The following is an 18,366-nucleotide window of genomic DNA, read 5'->3' on the forward strand; positions in this document are numbered from 1 at the left end:
AGCTCCGGATTTGTTGAGAATTGCAAGCAATTTGATACGTACCCAGATAGTTAGGTCCCACTTAGGATTTAGTGATATCTAAATTGGCTTTTTTATTTATTTATGGGCAAGCTGGGGTTAGGCAGACCCCTACCAGATATATTAAGAAAAAAACATATTACAATCTTTTATAGAGGGACCCCAAAGAGTCCGTGGACAAGATATCTAAATTGGCTTTTGATGGCAATATTTTTAGTAGTTATCTATATTATATTGGCTTATTTAATTAGGGAATAGATTTGGGTTGGGTTCTTATTAAGTGGTAAAGTTGCATAGGGTCTATGGTTTACATTTCTAGCACAACCATGTGCTGATATTTTCACTAACTCATCACTTGTCTTCTAGTATTTAAAGATCTATCAAACTTTATTCCAGTTCCCAAAAAACTCTCAGAAGATAATCAATTAATAAAGAAAAGATAAGTTGGGTTTGTGCCCTAAAAAGCTCTCCAGAGCCGATTAAAGAAGAAAAAACAGCTGGGTTTGTGCAAATATCAAAATAAGATTTTACTGATAAGGAACTTCAAGTGCCCACAAGTCCACAACATATAAAACCTCACTAGTATAGTAGTAACAAATACCAACCCAAGAAAATGACCGGATTCCAAACTCTATCATAACCACTTTAATCTCCTTCTATTCAAATAATAATAAAAAAAAACTTCAACCTCATTTCTCTCTCTCTCTCTCTGAGTCTTGACCGATCCGAAATGGGTAGAGCAACTCGGATCGCCTCCACTCTCTTCTTCACCCTCTTTCTCCTTCCCACCGCCCTTCCCTTTTACCTTCCTGGCGTTGCTCCTCGTGATTTTCAAAGGGTACGTTGTTCCTCTTTCGCCCCCTTCCTTTTGTCCTATTCTCTGTCCTTTATTTTTTAATTTCTCTCTATTCATGAATCCTGATTAAAATGGATTTCATAGATCTAGGGTTTTCGGATCTGGTTTTCGATGCTTTCTTTCTCTTTCTCTTGTTGGATCTGAATGCCGAATGTTGATTTCTGAATTTATTCTCTCGAATGGAGAATAGATTCCTTTTTTTATTGATTTGGTCCATCTTTCGTGCGATTTGTACTTTTGTAGATCGCGTTTTATGAATTGAGACTCGTTAGGGTTTGAAATTTTCTGTGTAAATGAAAAATTAGGTTAGATTCAGTTGATTTTTGGTATGGTTATTTATAGAGCTTATGACTTGATCGGATTTTAAATTAAATGATGCAGGGAAGGATGCTTATAGCTTGGTATAATGTGATTTTATGCGCTTTTTTCTAGACAAGATTTGAACTTTTTAGTTTGCTTATTTGGTACTTAATTGATTTAGGGCCTGTTTGGATGGCAAGAAAAAAATTCTGATTGAAAATTTTTCTATTTCTAAGATTTAGAAGTTAATGATGTTAGTTATAGTTAATTTAGAGAGATATTATCATAAATTGAAGGTTCTTCTAAAGAAAAATTGAATAGGTTTGGTTCAACTTATCTTTTGTTAAGTGTTAAAAAAAAGTAAGAAAATTTACAGAGATTTTTCCTTTCCAAACTTTTCCTAAAAATTCCTGCAATCCAATCAGGGCCTTAGAGATTAATGAATTTCTTGTATTTCTTGAACTCTTCTCACTTGTCTTTGGGTTTTTCCTAGCAGTTTCTCTGGTAAGGTTGTAATAGATGGGAACCTTTCTGGTTCGCTTGCTTGGGTGTGGAGGAATAGCCTATGTTCTATGAGATTTTTATAGTTAATCACATTTCATATGTTCCCTTTTTTGCACATCTCTAGAGAAGCCAATGATGAGGCTGGCTGGCATTCCTTTACCTAAATAGGGGTATCAAGTTTGGAGTTGACTATTGGAAAGCACCGCTACTTCTGTATTTGTTGTTGTTCTCCTTTGCCACTTCATTTCATTTTCTATTTTCCAGAAAAGAGAAAAGGTTATGCCGAGCCTTAGGAGCCGGGTTATGCCAGTAACATGCGTTTCCTAGTCCCCTCCCAATCCCCAACCTGTTGAAAACTAACTTGTAGTTTGTTCTCCCATCCCCTCTCCACCTCTGCTTCTGGTTCTAGGTTCAGGCATGATTAGTGGGTAATTACTTTACATGCTATTGGCATATTGTTTTAAAAGTTGAGTTTATTTGTACAGCTGGCATAAGGCAAAATATGCCTACAACGAACAAAATGGCCGAAGAGGGCTGAAGTGCCTTAAACAACACCTATGTTGTGATATTGAATCTTGTGGTTTGGTTTTTGGTCTAGCAAACAACAAATGAAGACATGATTCTGCAGTATCTGGGGATATTGGAAAATAATGTAAGCTTGAGAGATATGAAATTGGGGAGTGTCTCCTAGAGATTGTTTGTCTTAGCATCTTTTTCTTTTTTTCTTTTTGCTCCATGCCTCCATCATACTACTATAATATGCCATCTCTGGGGTGTGCATGGTACTGAGTGTTGTGCCTTAATTGGATGTAAACCCTTCACCCCATGGAGACACCTGTTCCATCCGTCGTGCCTTTTTTTGCTCAGGTGCTCAAAGGGCATCCTTCAGTGGTCACGCCTGAACCCAACCTTAAGATTATGGCATTTGGATCTAAAGAGCCATGTGTTCCTGATTGCCTTCACTTAGAACTTGGGGAGGGGAGCTTCACAAGCTGCTAAATAGTGAAGTCCATCCCAATGAGCTTAGTTTTGGTTTTCGAGCAATCTGGGACAGTTGCTTATTGAAGACCTCAGTGTACGCCTTTGTGGTGGAATGTGGCATAGCTATTAATTTCTTATCCAATCCCAGAATGAAGAAATATTCCTGTCAGTCCTAGCCAAGAGTCTTTGGATAAAGAGAAAGAGATCCTTGGGGCTTTGGAGGTGGTTTGATTGCTTCTGAAGATTGCTGGTACATTGCTGGATCATTAAACCCATTTTTAGGAGCATTGCATCTTACTATGGCAAGTTGGCTGAATTCAATCCTATGATATATCAGTGAATGATATCCTTGGCAGATCTTGAAATCAAAATCTTTCTAGCAATGTGAAGGAATCAGGATAGATGCGCATTCCCAAGCCCACACCTTCCCCAAAATTTTAATTTTAATTGAGGGGATAAAAGCTTATTATTTTAACTTAATTCTGGATAATTGGAAACACAGTACAAGATAATAAGAGCCAAGTGCATGGTGTAGCGGTTCACCATTTCATGGTCAACATGATTTCTCCTCCATCCTGCATGATGTACTCTTACAACTATTTTATGGAAGAACAAATGCCACCATATCTATGAAGATATAACACCCTGGTCAACCAATAAAGTGGTATGCCATTCCTTGACATCCTTTTCATCTTCTGGCGTTTCTAGTGCCATGATGCTTAGTAGGTTGTATGTACTATGTAGTGGCTAAGCATATACGCTGACGTGTTTTTTTTGGTTTTCGATTGGGCTGATAATCTTGATCGGTCCTTGTTTTTATTTTTGGTTATCTTCTTATCAATGAAAATTCCGTTGCCATTAAAAAGAATAAAAATAAATTATAGAACTATGTACTGTAGATCAGTCTTTAGCTCACGGAAATAATTTAGGTGTGTTGTTCAGTCATGTGACTAGTCCCCCTTGCGAGTTGTTCAGTGTCCTTTTTCTTCTTCTTGCTGGTCATTTTTTAAATAAAGTAATTTAAATAAAGACATCCGTAAAAAGGTGGGGGTGCCATCAATTGAGGAGAATATGAGAGAGCACTGCTTAAGATGGTTTGGGCATATCAAATGTAGGCCTTTGGATGCTCCAGTGAGAAGTAGTGACTCGTGCCATGTTGATGGAGTAAAAAGTGGTAGGGGCAGACCGAAAACAACTTGGGTAGAAATAGTGAGGAAAGACCTGAGGGCTAGGAACATAACAGAGAACATGACCTTGGATAAGATAGGGTGGAAGAAAATGATACATGTAAACAAACCCAACGAGTGTCAGTAGTAGACTTAGTCAATTTGAGCCGGGTAGATCCTTTCACCTTCATGAAGTTTTTTCTGAAGGATTCATTAGCCGACCCCAACTAGTTTGGGACAAAGGCTTAGTTGAGTTGAGTTGGATTAAGAGAAAGAAAGGAAGGATACAAAGCCAAGAGATTCGGTGATTTCCAAAAAAAAAAATGAAAAAAAACAAAATGCTTGAACAAGAAAGAAGAAATTACATTAAAGAAGTGGAAACCACTCCCACTTTATGAAACAAATCAATGTATTAGTATTAACCCTACTCCCAAGTAGATCATCTGCCATCTCATTTGCAGCGTGGGGATTATGAGAAACCAAGATCAAGTAGGTTGAATATAAGTCTCTGATGTCTGAAATAATATTAATAAATCTTCAGGGACCGAACATTTACCTTTATCGCAAGCAACAACTTTAGAGGAGTCCCCATCCTCCCCATATTTGTTTGTTCATCTGCAGTTGACAATATCAGTCCAAAGATCTGTGATATTGTCAACTGCAGATGAACAAACAAATATGGGTGGGAAGGGGACTCCTCTAAAGTTGTTGCTTGGGATCAAGGTAAATGTATGGATTGTTCCATGTTGCTGATTAGTGGTAGATTACTAATATTTTTATTTGTTTCATTGCTTTTACTCTTTTATTTTATTTTTATTTTTTCTTTCAATTTTTAAAATAATACTAAGTAATTATTTTCCTTGAAACTTTTGACTTTGTATTAATTAATTTTATATTTCGTGTGCAAGTGCAACTTTATCTTGTATTTTTGTTATGTATGATTGCTTGGCAATCTGATTGTATGTAATTTTTATAGATCCACTTATTTTACTTTCTACTTAATAGTTCATGCATCATTAATTTCACCATAATCAGTCATTACGTGTAATTTGTTAATGTATTTCAGTGACTTTGATTATTGTACTTCAATAGTTGACTTATTATTGTTGTATAGAACAAATTGACGAATAATAATACTTGGAACAACATCAAAACCTTGCAAAAAAAAAAAAACAAGAACTAGAACAACGTCAAACTGTGTTAAATAGAATGCTTTTCATGTTTATCTAACACCTACTTTTTCTTTTTATTCCTACTTTTAGTATTTTTCTAAAATATTTGTTAGGATTTGGAAATGACTCCGGAATCCTTTGCGTGTAACAGAGCATATCCTGAGACATGTAGGTTCTGGTTCCCCTTGAGTTGTACCCTGAATATGAGTTTTTTAATCCTTGGTTCCATTTCTCAATGTTGCCTAGAAATGTATGTTTCTTAGATTTTTTCTGCCTGATAACTGAAACAATCAGTATATTCTGTTTCGGGTTGGGTTGGAGCGTGGCTAAAATGGTTGGACTTGACTCTATGTTGGAAGCTGTCAGTTATAGGATTTTAGGGAAAGCTCGAAATGAAATGTGCAGGGTAAGTGCCTGTAAGAAATGCAATAAGATATAACTATACAAACGTTTATCTTGGATTATTTGGTCAGTCCATGTAGTTGTTTCTTCACACATAACTTGTCAGTTATCACACTGGAACATGAACATTTTGTTTTACATGCATTATGCTTTAATGTTGTATTCCCATGATTCGCATGCAAGCTGATTGGCTTGTTTTTTTAATTGAGAAATGTACTTTTTTCTTGAATACTGCTACCCATGCTTCCTCCCTTAACCTTTTTATACTCATTTACCCGGGAAATTTAGTGAAGTACTTCATTATATTTTGGCTTTCTGCTGTTTCTTTTAAGTATTGCTCTTGGTCTCACAGCAAGTTTTCCTTTCCATCCAGGGTGATGAACTTCAAGTGAAAGTTAACAAACTCTCGTCCACAAAAACACAACTTCCATATGATTACTATTTCTTGAATTATTGTAAGCCTGAAAAAATCATGAACAGTGCTGAGAATTTAGGAGAGGTCCTTCGAGGCGACCGCATAGAGAACTCCATTTATATAGTGAGTCCTCATACCTTTCATTCTATAAGCCGTTGCTGTGCTTTCATAATGATAAAAAAAAAAGTTGAAGTTTTGTACTTACGATTGCGAGGTTTTATTGTTTTGTTTGCCTCATTATTATCATGCTTTAAATTGATGAAATTTATCCCAGTTTCAAATGAGAGAAGAACAGTCGTGCAAGGTGGCCTGTCGGCTAAAGCTTGATTCCGAATCTGCAAAGAATTTTAAGGAGAAAATTGATGATGAATATCGGGTTAACATGTAAGTAACTGAGTGTTTGTTGTACCTCTTCATTACTCCTACGCCTAGTTACCTGAAGCTTCCTAGTTGTGTGGGAAGCTAAGTTAAATTATTCTCGCATTCCAAATTTAGGGGAAGCATGCTTCCTCTTAATTAAGAGTACGCTTCCTATTTAGGTGATATTTTTTCCTAAAAAGAATGTTTTTCCCTATAATGCCAAATTAGTGTATTTACAACTTTAAAAACTCATCTTAAGTTTCAAATAAAATTTATGTGGATCATTTTAGAAAAACTTATTAAACCTACATGAATAAAACCTGTAAACCTACTACTTGTAATTCTAATCTGCCACGAATTCCTCTTCACTCCCTGTAATCTTAACCTACATTAAGCCCTCCTCCCTAACCTACTCTAACCCTATCACTTTGACATATGTTTATTGTTCACTTCAATGAGGCTTATTAATGCTTCATGTTGTCTTTCAACTACCCTTTCTTCATGTTTCCTCTGTACTTTGCTTAGAGCTTTTTGCTTCCTACATTTTCTCCTTTTTAGACCTCCCACTCCCGCTTCCTTGCATTGCTTCTCATACTTGCTTCCCAATTTGGCTACGATGCTTCTAAATATGAGATTCAGTTTGTATGTATGTGCTGATTGTTTAAGTTCTGTTAAAGTATAAAAGATAAATAACGCCTTTCTCCAACAGCTTAAGCTTTTGGAGAATTTGGTAAGTTAACATGGTATTAGAGCCAAAGGTTTGAAGTTCAAACCTCCCGTATAGCAAAAATCCACATGCGATGGTCGGCCCAAAGTGGCACCACATGTGCCACGTGTTTGCCAAGTGAGCCACACGTGCGGGGGAGTATTAAAGTATAAAAGATAAATAACGCCTTTCTCCAACAGCTTAAGCTTTTGGAGAAGCTGGTAAGTTAACAAGTTCTACAATTGTAACTAGAACTTTTTTTATCAATATTACTTCACTTTTTTTTTTTTTTCTCCCCCAAATGAATGCTTGTTGTATGTGATTCCTTTCACTTCACTTACATATGCTTGATGTACTATACAGGATTTTGGATAACCTTCCCGTTGCAGTTCTTCGACAGAGGAGAGATGGAAGTCAGTCGACAACATACGACCATGGTTTTCGTGTTGGTTTCAAAGGAACTTACACTGGGGTAAGTTGAACTAGATGCTTGTTAAATGCTTTACTACTTGTAATCTCATTGCATTTTCATGTGTGCTTTGTGCAGAGCAAAGACGAGAAATATTTTATTAATAACCACCTGAGCTTCAGAGTAATGTATCATAAAGATCCTGAGACTGATGCTGCTCGTATTGTTGGTTTTGAGGTTACCCCGCATAGGTTTGCTTTTGTTTGACTATTTTGTTCCTTTTTCCAATTTGCTGTGTTCTTGGTTATGATATATTCTTATGGTCTTGTTAGATTATTGGTTTTCTGTTAACCGCATCCACTTGTCTACTACAATATTAAATAGATCAAATCTAAAAAAGTGCCTAACCTTATATGTTAGTAACCTATTAGAGATTAGCAGGATTTGCAGCAAATATAGACAAAGAAACTTTAAAAAAGTTAAGGTGGCTTGAGGGAAGAGAGAGTTACATCAAATTGCTCCATTATTAACTTCATAATCGACTCTTACTCTTTTGCACTTCATGTGTTCAACATTGCTTGTGTTTTTATGCCCTTCACCTTTACTTTCGTTAGCCTTTTTAGTATCCTACGTTGATTTTTGCAATGGTTAACTTCCCACTATCAATGCCGATTAACTCATCTTTGATTTGACATATGGACCTTCAAGCCCTAGACTTCAACCTCTATGCTTGCCTACATTCCTGCCTGCCCCATCCCTCCCCATACTTTTTCATAATGACCCTCTGCAAATCTTTGTTTTTTTTACTGTCAAACCTCAATAACCACTTTCCCTATAAACATTTATTCCTCATGACCAAGTGTCCCTACCTTTTTGACCAACACACTTTCTCCCACTTCACTAGGTCCCAAAGTAGTCTGCCTTACTCATTTCCTTCCCAAACTGGGTTATTATCTTATTATTATTTATGATGATCTCTAGTGAATTTGACACTTGTCTAAGGTAAGAGGTGTCTAAGGGAAGAGGAAAAGATATGTGGTAACCCGTTGAGCCTAAACCGTTCTAGCGAAATGACGAAAATATATATAATTCATGGGCTAATTTTAAAGAGAATGGCAAAGCCTTCTTTGGCGGCCAAACAAAACCAACATCGACCAGAATCTTGCAGCTGCCCAAGATGGTGCCAGAGGAGAGTTATACCAGTGCAAAGTGGTTATTCGATATTTTTGCCGTTTCATCTTTTGTTTTTGTTACCGAAACAGAAATGTGTTTTGGTATGAAATGGAGGGCCGGTTACAGGTCAATGTGTTTTTTACAAGGAAAAATGGCAAACATGTTTGAACTGGGATAGAACAACAACAATCCTGCTCAATGGATCTTTTGGTATTGTGTGAAGAAGAAAAGAATAGGTGATCAATTCAATACTGTTTGACGATGGGAACGAACAGCAAGCAGCCAGTTTGGGGCCATTTTGACAATCGAAAACAAAACTGCAAGGGGCTGGAATTTGACAATGAAAACAAATCAGCAAGGTGCTGAAATATGACACTGAAAACAAATCAGCAAGAGGCCAACTTGTGGCTGTTTTGATGATGAAAGCGAAACAGTGAACAGCCAAGTTGGATCTGTTTTAATGAAGAAAATGGAACAAAAAACTTCAGGGATTGATTTCCTTACAGCAAGCGTAAAGCGTTCGTATGCCAGAAATTATATCCTGGCTTCATTAGTCACAGGTTGGTGGTTAAGGTTCAGGTAACCACCTTGGCGATTGTGGTTGCATGGTCGAGCACCTTGAAACTTAAGTGTCCACCTTTTCCTAGGCTACCTATGTGGCCTATTATGCCCTACTGCTGTACCCCCCTTTAGGTGGATGGATGGTTTCCTTGCAGTGCCTTTGGCAACTATGATGATCACTTTCTGTAGGTAGGAGATGACTAGCCGACACCATTTACCTTTGTCTAGGAGGGTAAGTTGATTAGTTAGCACAGGTTTTTACACTCGTGATGTGGAATTCAACCTTGGAACTCTAGTGTCCACACTTTGCACACGATTCAATTTTGTTTCTACATTGAAAAAAGTGATTACAAGGTGCTGCTACAAACTTGGAAGACCAAGGTTCTAAATCCTATGGAAGGGAGGTGAGTTGTTGTGCAAGATAGTAGTATCTCTAAAGAACTACTTGTCACACTATCTACCTGTTAGACTGTCTTTTTTGAAGATGGTTGATTATCACAAAGCGGAGAAGAACAAATCTGCAATCAAGGCCCATGTTTTCTAGAAAAAAAAATTTAGAAGTTGGACTATCATAAGATGTTGGTACTTGAAGATGCAAGCTCGAGGGCGGGCTTTCTCGAATCAGTGGGAATTGATGCTAAAAGGTTTTGAAATAAGCCCAAAATTCAGCAAAGATGATTTGAGAGAAGAAGATGGTCATCCGAGATCCAAATGTAGGCCGGAGGTGAATGAGAGCATCATATACAAGCTGGGTCATTACGATTTATGGAGATTGTTAGTGACTTGTGTACGTTTTGGATAATGTTCTAATAGCTTTTGGTGAGCCTTACGAAGAAAAACCTGAATATTGTTGTTATCTAGTAGGGAGGTTATCCAGGATAAGGTGCCGTGGTGTATGTTATTTGCAGATGACATAGTATTAATTGACGAAACCAGAGCAGCAGTTAATGCTAAGTTAGAGTTATGGAGAACTACTTTGGAATCCAAAGGTTTTAGACTGAGTAGGACTAAGATAGAGTATATGGAGTGCAACTTCAGTAATATAAGGAGGTGGGGTAAGGATGTAGTAACTATGACTGGACATGAGGTACCTAAGAGGGATATCTTTCGCTATCTTGGTTCAATCCTACATAAGGAAGGAGAGATTGAAGAGGATGTTAGCCACAGAATAAAAGTAAGGTGGTTGAAGTGGAAGCATACTTCATGAGTTTTGTGTGACCGTAAAATACCTCCCAAGTTGAAGGGAAAGTTTTATAAGACACCTGTGAGGCCACACATGATGTACGGCTTAGAATGTTGGGCTACCAAGAAGTAGCATGTGCATAAGATGAGTGTAGCGGAGATGCGAATGCTTAGATGGATGTGCGGGCACACAAGGTTTGATAGAATTAAAAATGAAGACATCCTTAAAAAGGTGGGGGTGGTACTAATTGAGGAGAAGATGAGAGAGCACCGCTTAAGATGGTTTGGGCATATCCAACGTAAGCCTTTGGATTCTCCAGTGAGAAGAAGTGACTCGTGCCAAGTTGATGGAGTAAAAAGAGGAAGGGGCAGACCGAAAACAACTTAGGTAGAAACAGTGAGGAAAGACTTGATGGCTAGGAACATAACAGAGAACATGGGACCTTGGATAGGAGAGAATGGAAGAAAATGATCCATGTAGACGAACCCAACTAGTGTCAGGATTAGACTTTGTCAATTTGAGCCGGATAGATTCTTTCACCTTCTTCATGAAAATTTTCTGAAGGATTCGTTAGCCCACCCAAACTAGTTTGGGACAAAGGCTTAGTTGAGTTGAGTTGAGTAGTTTAGGTTGATTGGGAGAGGTGAAAATTTTCATTTATTCATGGTTAAGATTACCTAAGGTTTTAAGGTCTTTTGAGCGTATCTATATTATATACATATATCGATGAATACTTTAGTGGGAAACGACATCGTTGTAATACAATGTGACGTGCCTGTTACGGCACAGTGGGTTCTACTCTTGATTGATCTGACCTGCCCACTTGAGGGGCATTGCTTTGAATATTCTATGGCCCTAAAATCATCCAATTCTAACATTTAATAATGTGTTTTTTTTGGCAAGGTTTTAAATTTTGACCGAAACTCAAACGTTCCGAAACCGAAATGGCCGAAATTTGACCAAACCGACATTTCACGCCTTTCTACCAAATTTCAGTTTTGGTTAGGACCGAAATTCATGCCAAAACCGAAATTTAAAACCTTGATTTTTGGTCATTAAAATGGATGGCTGAACACTACACACAAGCAACAGTTCATCCAAGGACACAAATACACAATATTTGATGTTAGGATTGCATGATTATTGTGATTTTTGGGCCATAGGAGATCCAATGCGAGGCCTCTCAAATTGTCGGTTCAGATCTAGTAAAGGTGAGAGCCACTATGCATTTCACATTGTATTACAATGAGGTCGCACCCAACTGAATTATGAGTTAATTAATAATATAATAATATATGCATAGTTTTGATGTATTTTTCAAGTGGTTAATTATTAGTTACAAGTTCTTCCTTTGGGTTTTGGGTTTTATCCTAAACTTTGATCTTTGTTTTGATGAAATATATTGTCGTTTCTCTCTCTCTAGTATTGTTTGTAAAGATCTACTCAATTATTTGTGTGATTGTTCATTTCTTTACCAAGTTTCCTACTTTTGGTGGTTTCCTAGTACTCTACTTGCATTATACCTGAAGTTGTTTGTGATCAGTGATTTTAGTCTTGACTATGTTGGTTGCACTGCATGTGCTATATTGTTTTCTTCCAATGTTATTCTGTGCTATTTGCATTTTTATTCTGCAGAGTTGCCCTATGTTTTCAAATGAATAACTTCTTTTATTCATGATCTCAATTTGGCTATTGGAGAACAGTATAAATCATGAATATAAGCAGCCTTGGGATGAGAAGAACCCTCAGTTGTTAACATGCACGAAGAATATAATTCAAGCTAGTACTGTTCCTCAAGAAGTTGACACAGATAAAGAGGTCATATTCACGTATGATGTTACCTTCAAGGTACTGACTTCTCAAGGAGCATCACTACCAACAACCCACCCCCCCCCCCCCCCCCCCCCCCCCCCCACCCCCCGCCCCCAACAACACCCACACCCACCCACTCACCTGAAAAAAGGGGAAAAATCTAAAATTTTCAGTTTCTTACTTGGATCTATATTTGCAGGCTAGCGAACTAAAGTGGGCTTCTCGTTGGGACACATACCTCCTCATGAATGATGACCAGATCCACTGGTTTTCCATTATCAACTCCCTGATGATTGTCCTATTTCTTTCGGGGATGGTGGCTATGATCATGATGAGAACACTATACAAAGATATAGCCAACTACAATCAACTGGAGACCCAGGACGAAGCACAGGAAGAAACAGGGTGGAAACTTGTCCACGGGGATGTTTTCAGGCCACCCATTAATGCCAGTTTGCTATGTGTTTATGTTGGCACTGGGGTCCAGTTTTCTGGAATGACACTGGTCACCATGATATTTGCCCTACTGGGATTCCTCTCCCCTTCAAATCGTGGGGGTTTGATGACTGCCATGGTTCTCTTATGGGTCTTCATGGGCTTATTCGCGGGGTATTCCTCGGCACGTCTGTATAAGATGTTCAAAGGCACAGAGTGGAAGAAGAACACTTTGAAAACTGCATTCATGTTCCCTGCGATTGTCTTCTCAATCTTCTTTGTATTGAATGCACTGATATGGGGGGAAAAATCTTCCGGCGCAGTCCCCTTTGGAACCATGTTTGCACTTGTATTCCTCTGGTTTGGCATATCAGTACCCTTGGTTTTTGTTGGTAGTTACTTGGGATTCAAGAAACCTGCCATTGAAGACCCCGTAAAAACAAACAAAATCCCAAGACAAATCCCAGAACAGGCTTGGTACATGCAACCTATCTTTTCAATTTTCATTGGGGGCATACTACCATTTGGCGCAGTCTTCATAGAGCTCTTCTTCATCTTGACCTCCATATGGCTAAACCAGTTCTACTACATATTCGGCTTCCTCTTCATCGTCTTTGTTATCCTTCTCATAACTTGTGCTGAGATAACAATTGTGCTATGTTACTTTCAGCTATGCAGTGAAGACTACCATTGGTGGTGGAGGGCTTATCTGACCGCAGGCTCCTCTGCACTCTACCTCTTCCTATATGCCGTCTTTTATTTCTTCACCAAATTGGAGATAACAAAGTTAGTTTCTGGCATCCTCTACTTTGGGTATATGTCAATCATGTCATATGCATTCTTTGTGTTGACGGGGACGATTGGCTTCTATGCGTGCTTCTGGTTCGTTCATAAGATCTACTCCTCTGTGAAGATTGATTGATCGAAATCTTGGCACCTGGGTTTCAATAACATATATCAGATCTGAGCATGGGATGATAACAGGAAAAGGAGTATAGAATGGATCACCTTTATTTTCAACAGGGTAACTTTATAATATGAGACTGGAAGGTGAGCTGTGCTCTTTTCTTCAAAACTTGGTCGAAGAGCTAATAGTGTACGAAATGGTTTGCATCTTCATTTTAACTTTTGTTTTAGTTTGCTTCTAATATACGCCGCTGCGCTGTTGTGAACGGTATTTTTCAATAGAACAATTTCGCTTTTCTGTCTAGTTAAACCTTCGGAAATACTTATTTGAGCAATCCTACAGCTATTTCATGTCAATATCTTGAACAGCTATTTGAGGTTTCTGTGTTGCAAATGGGTTGGTTAGCTCTGATAAAATTTATCTCACCTTTGCATCTACTGCTTCATTTCACAAAAACCAAATTGATCTCACCTTTCAATCTAATGCTTCATTTCACACATCTCAAATTGTACGGGACTACCAACTCGATTTAATTTTTATTCCGACGGACCTTCAATTTATGATAATATCCCTCTAAATTAACCATAATCATATTATCTCTCTCTAAATTGTGGAAAGAAAAAAAAATTCTGAGAAAATTTTCCATCACAAAAGATATTTAGAGGGACATTCTGTCCCATTATTTCATTGTTTGGTCCAAGAATATATAAATAGAGAAATTATATGGTGCCCCGAGCGGCCATGCTCATGCAAGTGGTACGATGAGCACGCTGCCTTGCCGTCCTTGATATTTGATCCAACAGCAGCATCTTAAAAAATGTGCTGGTGCCGTCCTTGATATTTGATCCAACAGCAGCATCTTAAAAAATGTGCTGGTGTTGGATCAAATATCAAGGGCTGTGCCTCTTGGAAGAGCATGTTCGCTCTGGTACCATATTAAAACTTTATATATCCCTTTTTGGGACTTTAGACCTGTTTGGATTGCAGGGGTTTTTTTTTTAAAATCAATACCGTATTAAACTTGAAATTTTGCCATCCCATCTTTTTTTTGGGCCGAATCATGTTTTGCTAACTATGCTCACGACTAATGCATGCTATTAGTGTTCTTCAAAAGATGCTATGTGCGACTAACGATGTGCGTCCCAGGGATTTTAATGCAAGTTTTTGGCTTGGATTTATAGGGTTGGGAGATAAGGGTGGCATATAAGCAGACTAAGAAACGATTAACTAGAAGGCATCTCCTCAGGGATTTCAATGCTATATTGGCAATTAAACAAGAAATTTTGCTGACATGGAATCCAAATGCCAAGCAAAACACGTAAGCCATCTTGCTTTTGTGCATCCAGACATACCACTTATATTTAAAGATTTCGCGTTTCATTTCTCTATTTGAGAATGGGGGATTATTTTTTCACCCCCTATGTAGGATAATGCGCCCCTCTTGTAACGTGAATTGTGGGCAGACTTTGACGCTTTTTGACGTCAAATCACATTAAAAAGAGGGGGGCGAAAAAACATCGCGCCCTTCAACAATGCTTATTTCATTGTTAATGTAAACCCTTGCCCATAGTTTTTGACGGTGATATAAAATGACAAAAAACACTTACGAGGTTAGGATTGACCACTTTGCGTGATCTTTAGCCATTGGAGGTCTACCCAAAGCCCTATCAGACGGATCAACGATCAATATCAGCCAAAGGCCGGACCCCACCCCCTCTTAGTTTCAAAGAAGTGGCCATAAATACACTAGAAGGGGTGGCCCTGAGTAGAAAAAGGCCCGAATATATCACTTCCCGCCCATTAAGAAGGTGGGAAATCTTGCTCGCGCAACTCTTCAAACATAAGCAGAGCTCTCTCCTCTCTCTTGAATGATGAGCAAATTACCTGAAATAGCCGACCAATTTACGAAACTAGCCTTCCACGTTCGACGCAATTCTACTTCAAATGCATTTGAAGAAGAAGAAGAAGAAGGTTCCTACAGCCGTGCCATTTCTTCCCTAAACCAGTCTCTAAATTTCAACAAAGAGGCTTATTCTAGGGTTAGGGTTTTGGACACTGCCCTTTCTTTGATGTGCTTCAAATTACCCTATGTCTGCGATTCCACCATTGAATATCTGATCCAGACGATCGTGGCCGTTCTCTCCTCCTCAATTTCTTGCAAAATCTTGCCTTTTTCCGAAGAAGAAGAAGAAGGATCGTTTATTCAGAATCGGAAGTTCAATTTCTTCCGTTGATTCTCAGAATCCTGCACTGTTGCAGGGGCGCGGTAAGGCTTCACAACTTTCTTTTCAAACTCTTTATTTCCTTCCATGTCATTATTTCCCCAAATTTTTTTACCCGAAAAAAAAAAATGGAAAGATGTTATGATTTGCATTTCATTAATGTAGAGAATGATATTTGGTAGCCAACTTGATTGGACTTGGGATGTGAGATTCGCATGGACCAATAATATCTTGTAACTCTATGTGGTATTGGCATAGAGTTGAGGTCTTTACAGGGGAGATTGGTTACTATACTTTTTTATACTTCATTACATTGTACTTCTTTATTGACTTTATTGTTTTGGACATGTGTGACAACACATGTCACTAGTTGTTCAATGTGACTAGGCCGTTATGGACGATAACGCATGTAACTAGGTTTTCAATGTGATTAGGCCGTTGTGGATGGCTTTCTTGCTTATGTAATGGTTTCTAACTATGCATATGTGCTTATTCTAGCATTTCTCAAAGTTTCATCTTAGAACTGCATCGTTTGCATATGTTTTCATTCGTTTCCGTGATTTTACAAGATTTCCACCGAAACCTATGATTTGTGGACACGGACATGGAGTGTCGGACACTGCAAACTCCCAAAATTTAGAAACGGGGACACGACTAAAATAGAAAGCACATATAGTCATGATTTGTGGACACAGATTCGTGTTCTGAGTTTCGACACGGATACAAGGTATCTGACATGGAATCCCCTAAATATCTAGAAATATTGGCACAGTCATACGCATACATACTTATAAAGTTACTGATACTTCTAGCAGTACACTTAAAAGTGTCTAAATGAGTGTCGACACGGGTGGACACGAGTGTCATGTCTGACACGACACGTGTGTCAGCAATAAATTCGAACTGTCGGCCAAATCATAGACCAAAACTGAAATTTTTCTGTTTCCGTGCCAACTGAAACTGAAATTTAGAACATTGATGTTATTTCTATGAATGTCTTCAAAGTTATATCTTGTTTCTTATATCATGAGCCCTTATGCTATTGTAGGAATGCTTTCCCTTAAGTGGTACGACGAGCACGCTGCCTTGCCGTCCTTGATATTTGATCCAACAGCAGCATCTTAAAAAATGTGCTGGCGTTGGATCAAATATCAAGGGCTGGGCCTCTTGGAAGAGCATGTTTGCTCCGTTACCATATTAAAACTTTATATATCCCTTTTTGGGACTTTAGACCTGTTTGGATTGCAGGGTTTTTTTAAAAAAAAATTAATACCGTATTAAACTTGAAATTTTGCCGTCCCATCTTTTTTTTTGGGCCGAATCACGTTTGGCTAACTATGCTCACGACTAATGCATGCTATTAGTGTTCTTCAAAAGATGCTATATGCGACTAACGATGTGCGTCCCAGGGATTTTAATGCAAGTTTTTGGCTTGGATTTTATTGGGTTGGGAGATAAGGGTGGCATATAAGCAGGCTAAGAAACGATTAACTAGAAGGCATCTCCTCAAGGATTTCAATGCTATATTGGCAATTAAACAAGAAATTTTGCTGACATGGAATCCAAATGCCAAGCAAAACACGTAAGCCATCTTGCTTTTGTGCATCCAGACATACCACTTATATTTAAAGATTTCGCGTTTCATTTCTCTATTTGAGAATGGGGGATTATTTTTTCACCCCCTATGTAGGATAATGCGCCCCTCTTGTAACGTGAATTGTGGGGAGACTTTGACGCTTTTTGACGTCAAATCACATTAAAAAGAGGGGGGCGAAAAAATCATCGCGCCCTTCAACAATGCTTATTTCATTGTTAATGTAAACCCTTGCCCATAGTTTTTGACGGTGATATAAAATGACAAAAAACACTTAATTGGAGGTTAGGATTGACCACTTTGCGTGATCTTTAGCCATTGGAGGTCTACCCAAAGCCCTATCAGACGGATCAACGATCAATATCAGCCAAAGGCCGGACCCCACCCCCTCTTAGTTTCAAAGAAGTGTCCATAAATACACTAGAAGGGGTGGCCCTGGGTAGAAAAAGGCCCGAATATATCACTTCCCGCCCATTAAGAAGGTGGGAAATCTTGCTCGCGCAACTCTTCAAACATAAGCAGAGCTCTCTCCTCTCTCTTGAATGATGAGCAAATTACCTGAAATAGCCGACCTATTTACGAAACTAGCCTTCCACGTTCAACGCAATTCTACTTCAAATGCATTTGAAGAAGAAGAAGAAGGTTCCTACAGCCGTGCCATTTCTTCCCTAAACCAGTCTCTAAATTTCAACAAAGAGGCTTATTCTAGGGTTAGGGTTTTGGACACTGCCCTTTCTTTGATGTGCTTCAAATTACCCTCTGTCTGCGATTCCACCATTGAATATCTGATCCAGACGATCGTGGCCGTTCTCTCCTCCTCAATTTCTTGCAAAATCTTGCCTTTTTCCGAAGAAGAAGAAGGATCGTTTATTCAGATCGGAAGTTCAATTTCTTCCGTTGATTCTCAGAATCTGATTGAATCCTGCACCGATGTTATTGGAAGCTTGCAGGGGCGCGGTAAGGCTTCACAACTCTCTTTTCAAACTCTTTATTTCCTTCCATGTCATTATTTCCCCAAATTTTTTTACCCGAAAAAAATAAAATGGAAAGATGTTATGATTTGCATTTCATTAATGTAGAGAATGATATTTGGTAGCCAATTTGATTGGACTTGGGATGTGAGATTCGCATGGACCAATAATATCTTGTAACTCTATGTGGTATTGGCATAGAGTCGAGGTCTTTACAGG

The 18,366-nt window shown here is 38.4% G+C and overlaps 1 protein-coding gene across 1 annotated transcript; it reads left to right on the forward strand.

Moving 5' to 3' along the window:
- Positions 1-655: 655 nt before the first annotated feature.
- LOC143893109 (transmembrane 9 superfamily member 7-like) lies at positions 656-13,663 on the forward strand. Its single transcript, XM_077398073.1, has 7 exons — positions 656-856; positions 5,773-5,937; positions 6,089-6,198; positions 7,244-7,352; positions 7,428-7,540; positions 11,910-12,054; positions 12,218-13,663. Exons 1-7 carry the CDS (start codon positions 749-751, stop codon positions 13,373-13,375), a joined length of 1,908 nt encoding a protein of 635 aa, XP_077254188.1. The 5' UTR covers positions 656-748; the 3' UTR covers positions 13,376-13,663.
- The last annotated feature ends 4,703 nt before the right edge of the window (positions 13,664-18,366 follow it).

Source organism: Tasmannia lanceolata, unplaced genomic scaffold (genome assembly GCF_043159265.1).
Source record: "Tasmannia lanceolata isolate RefF3 unplaced genomic scaffold, GAP_Taslan_0.1 ptg000015l, whole genome shotgun sequence".
NCBI classification, from domain to species: Eukaryota; Viridiplantae; Streptophyta; class Magnoliopsida; order Canellales; family Winteraceae; genus Tasmannia; species Tasmannia lanceolata.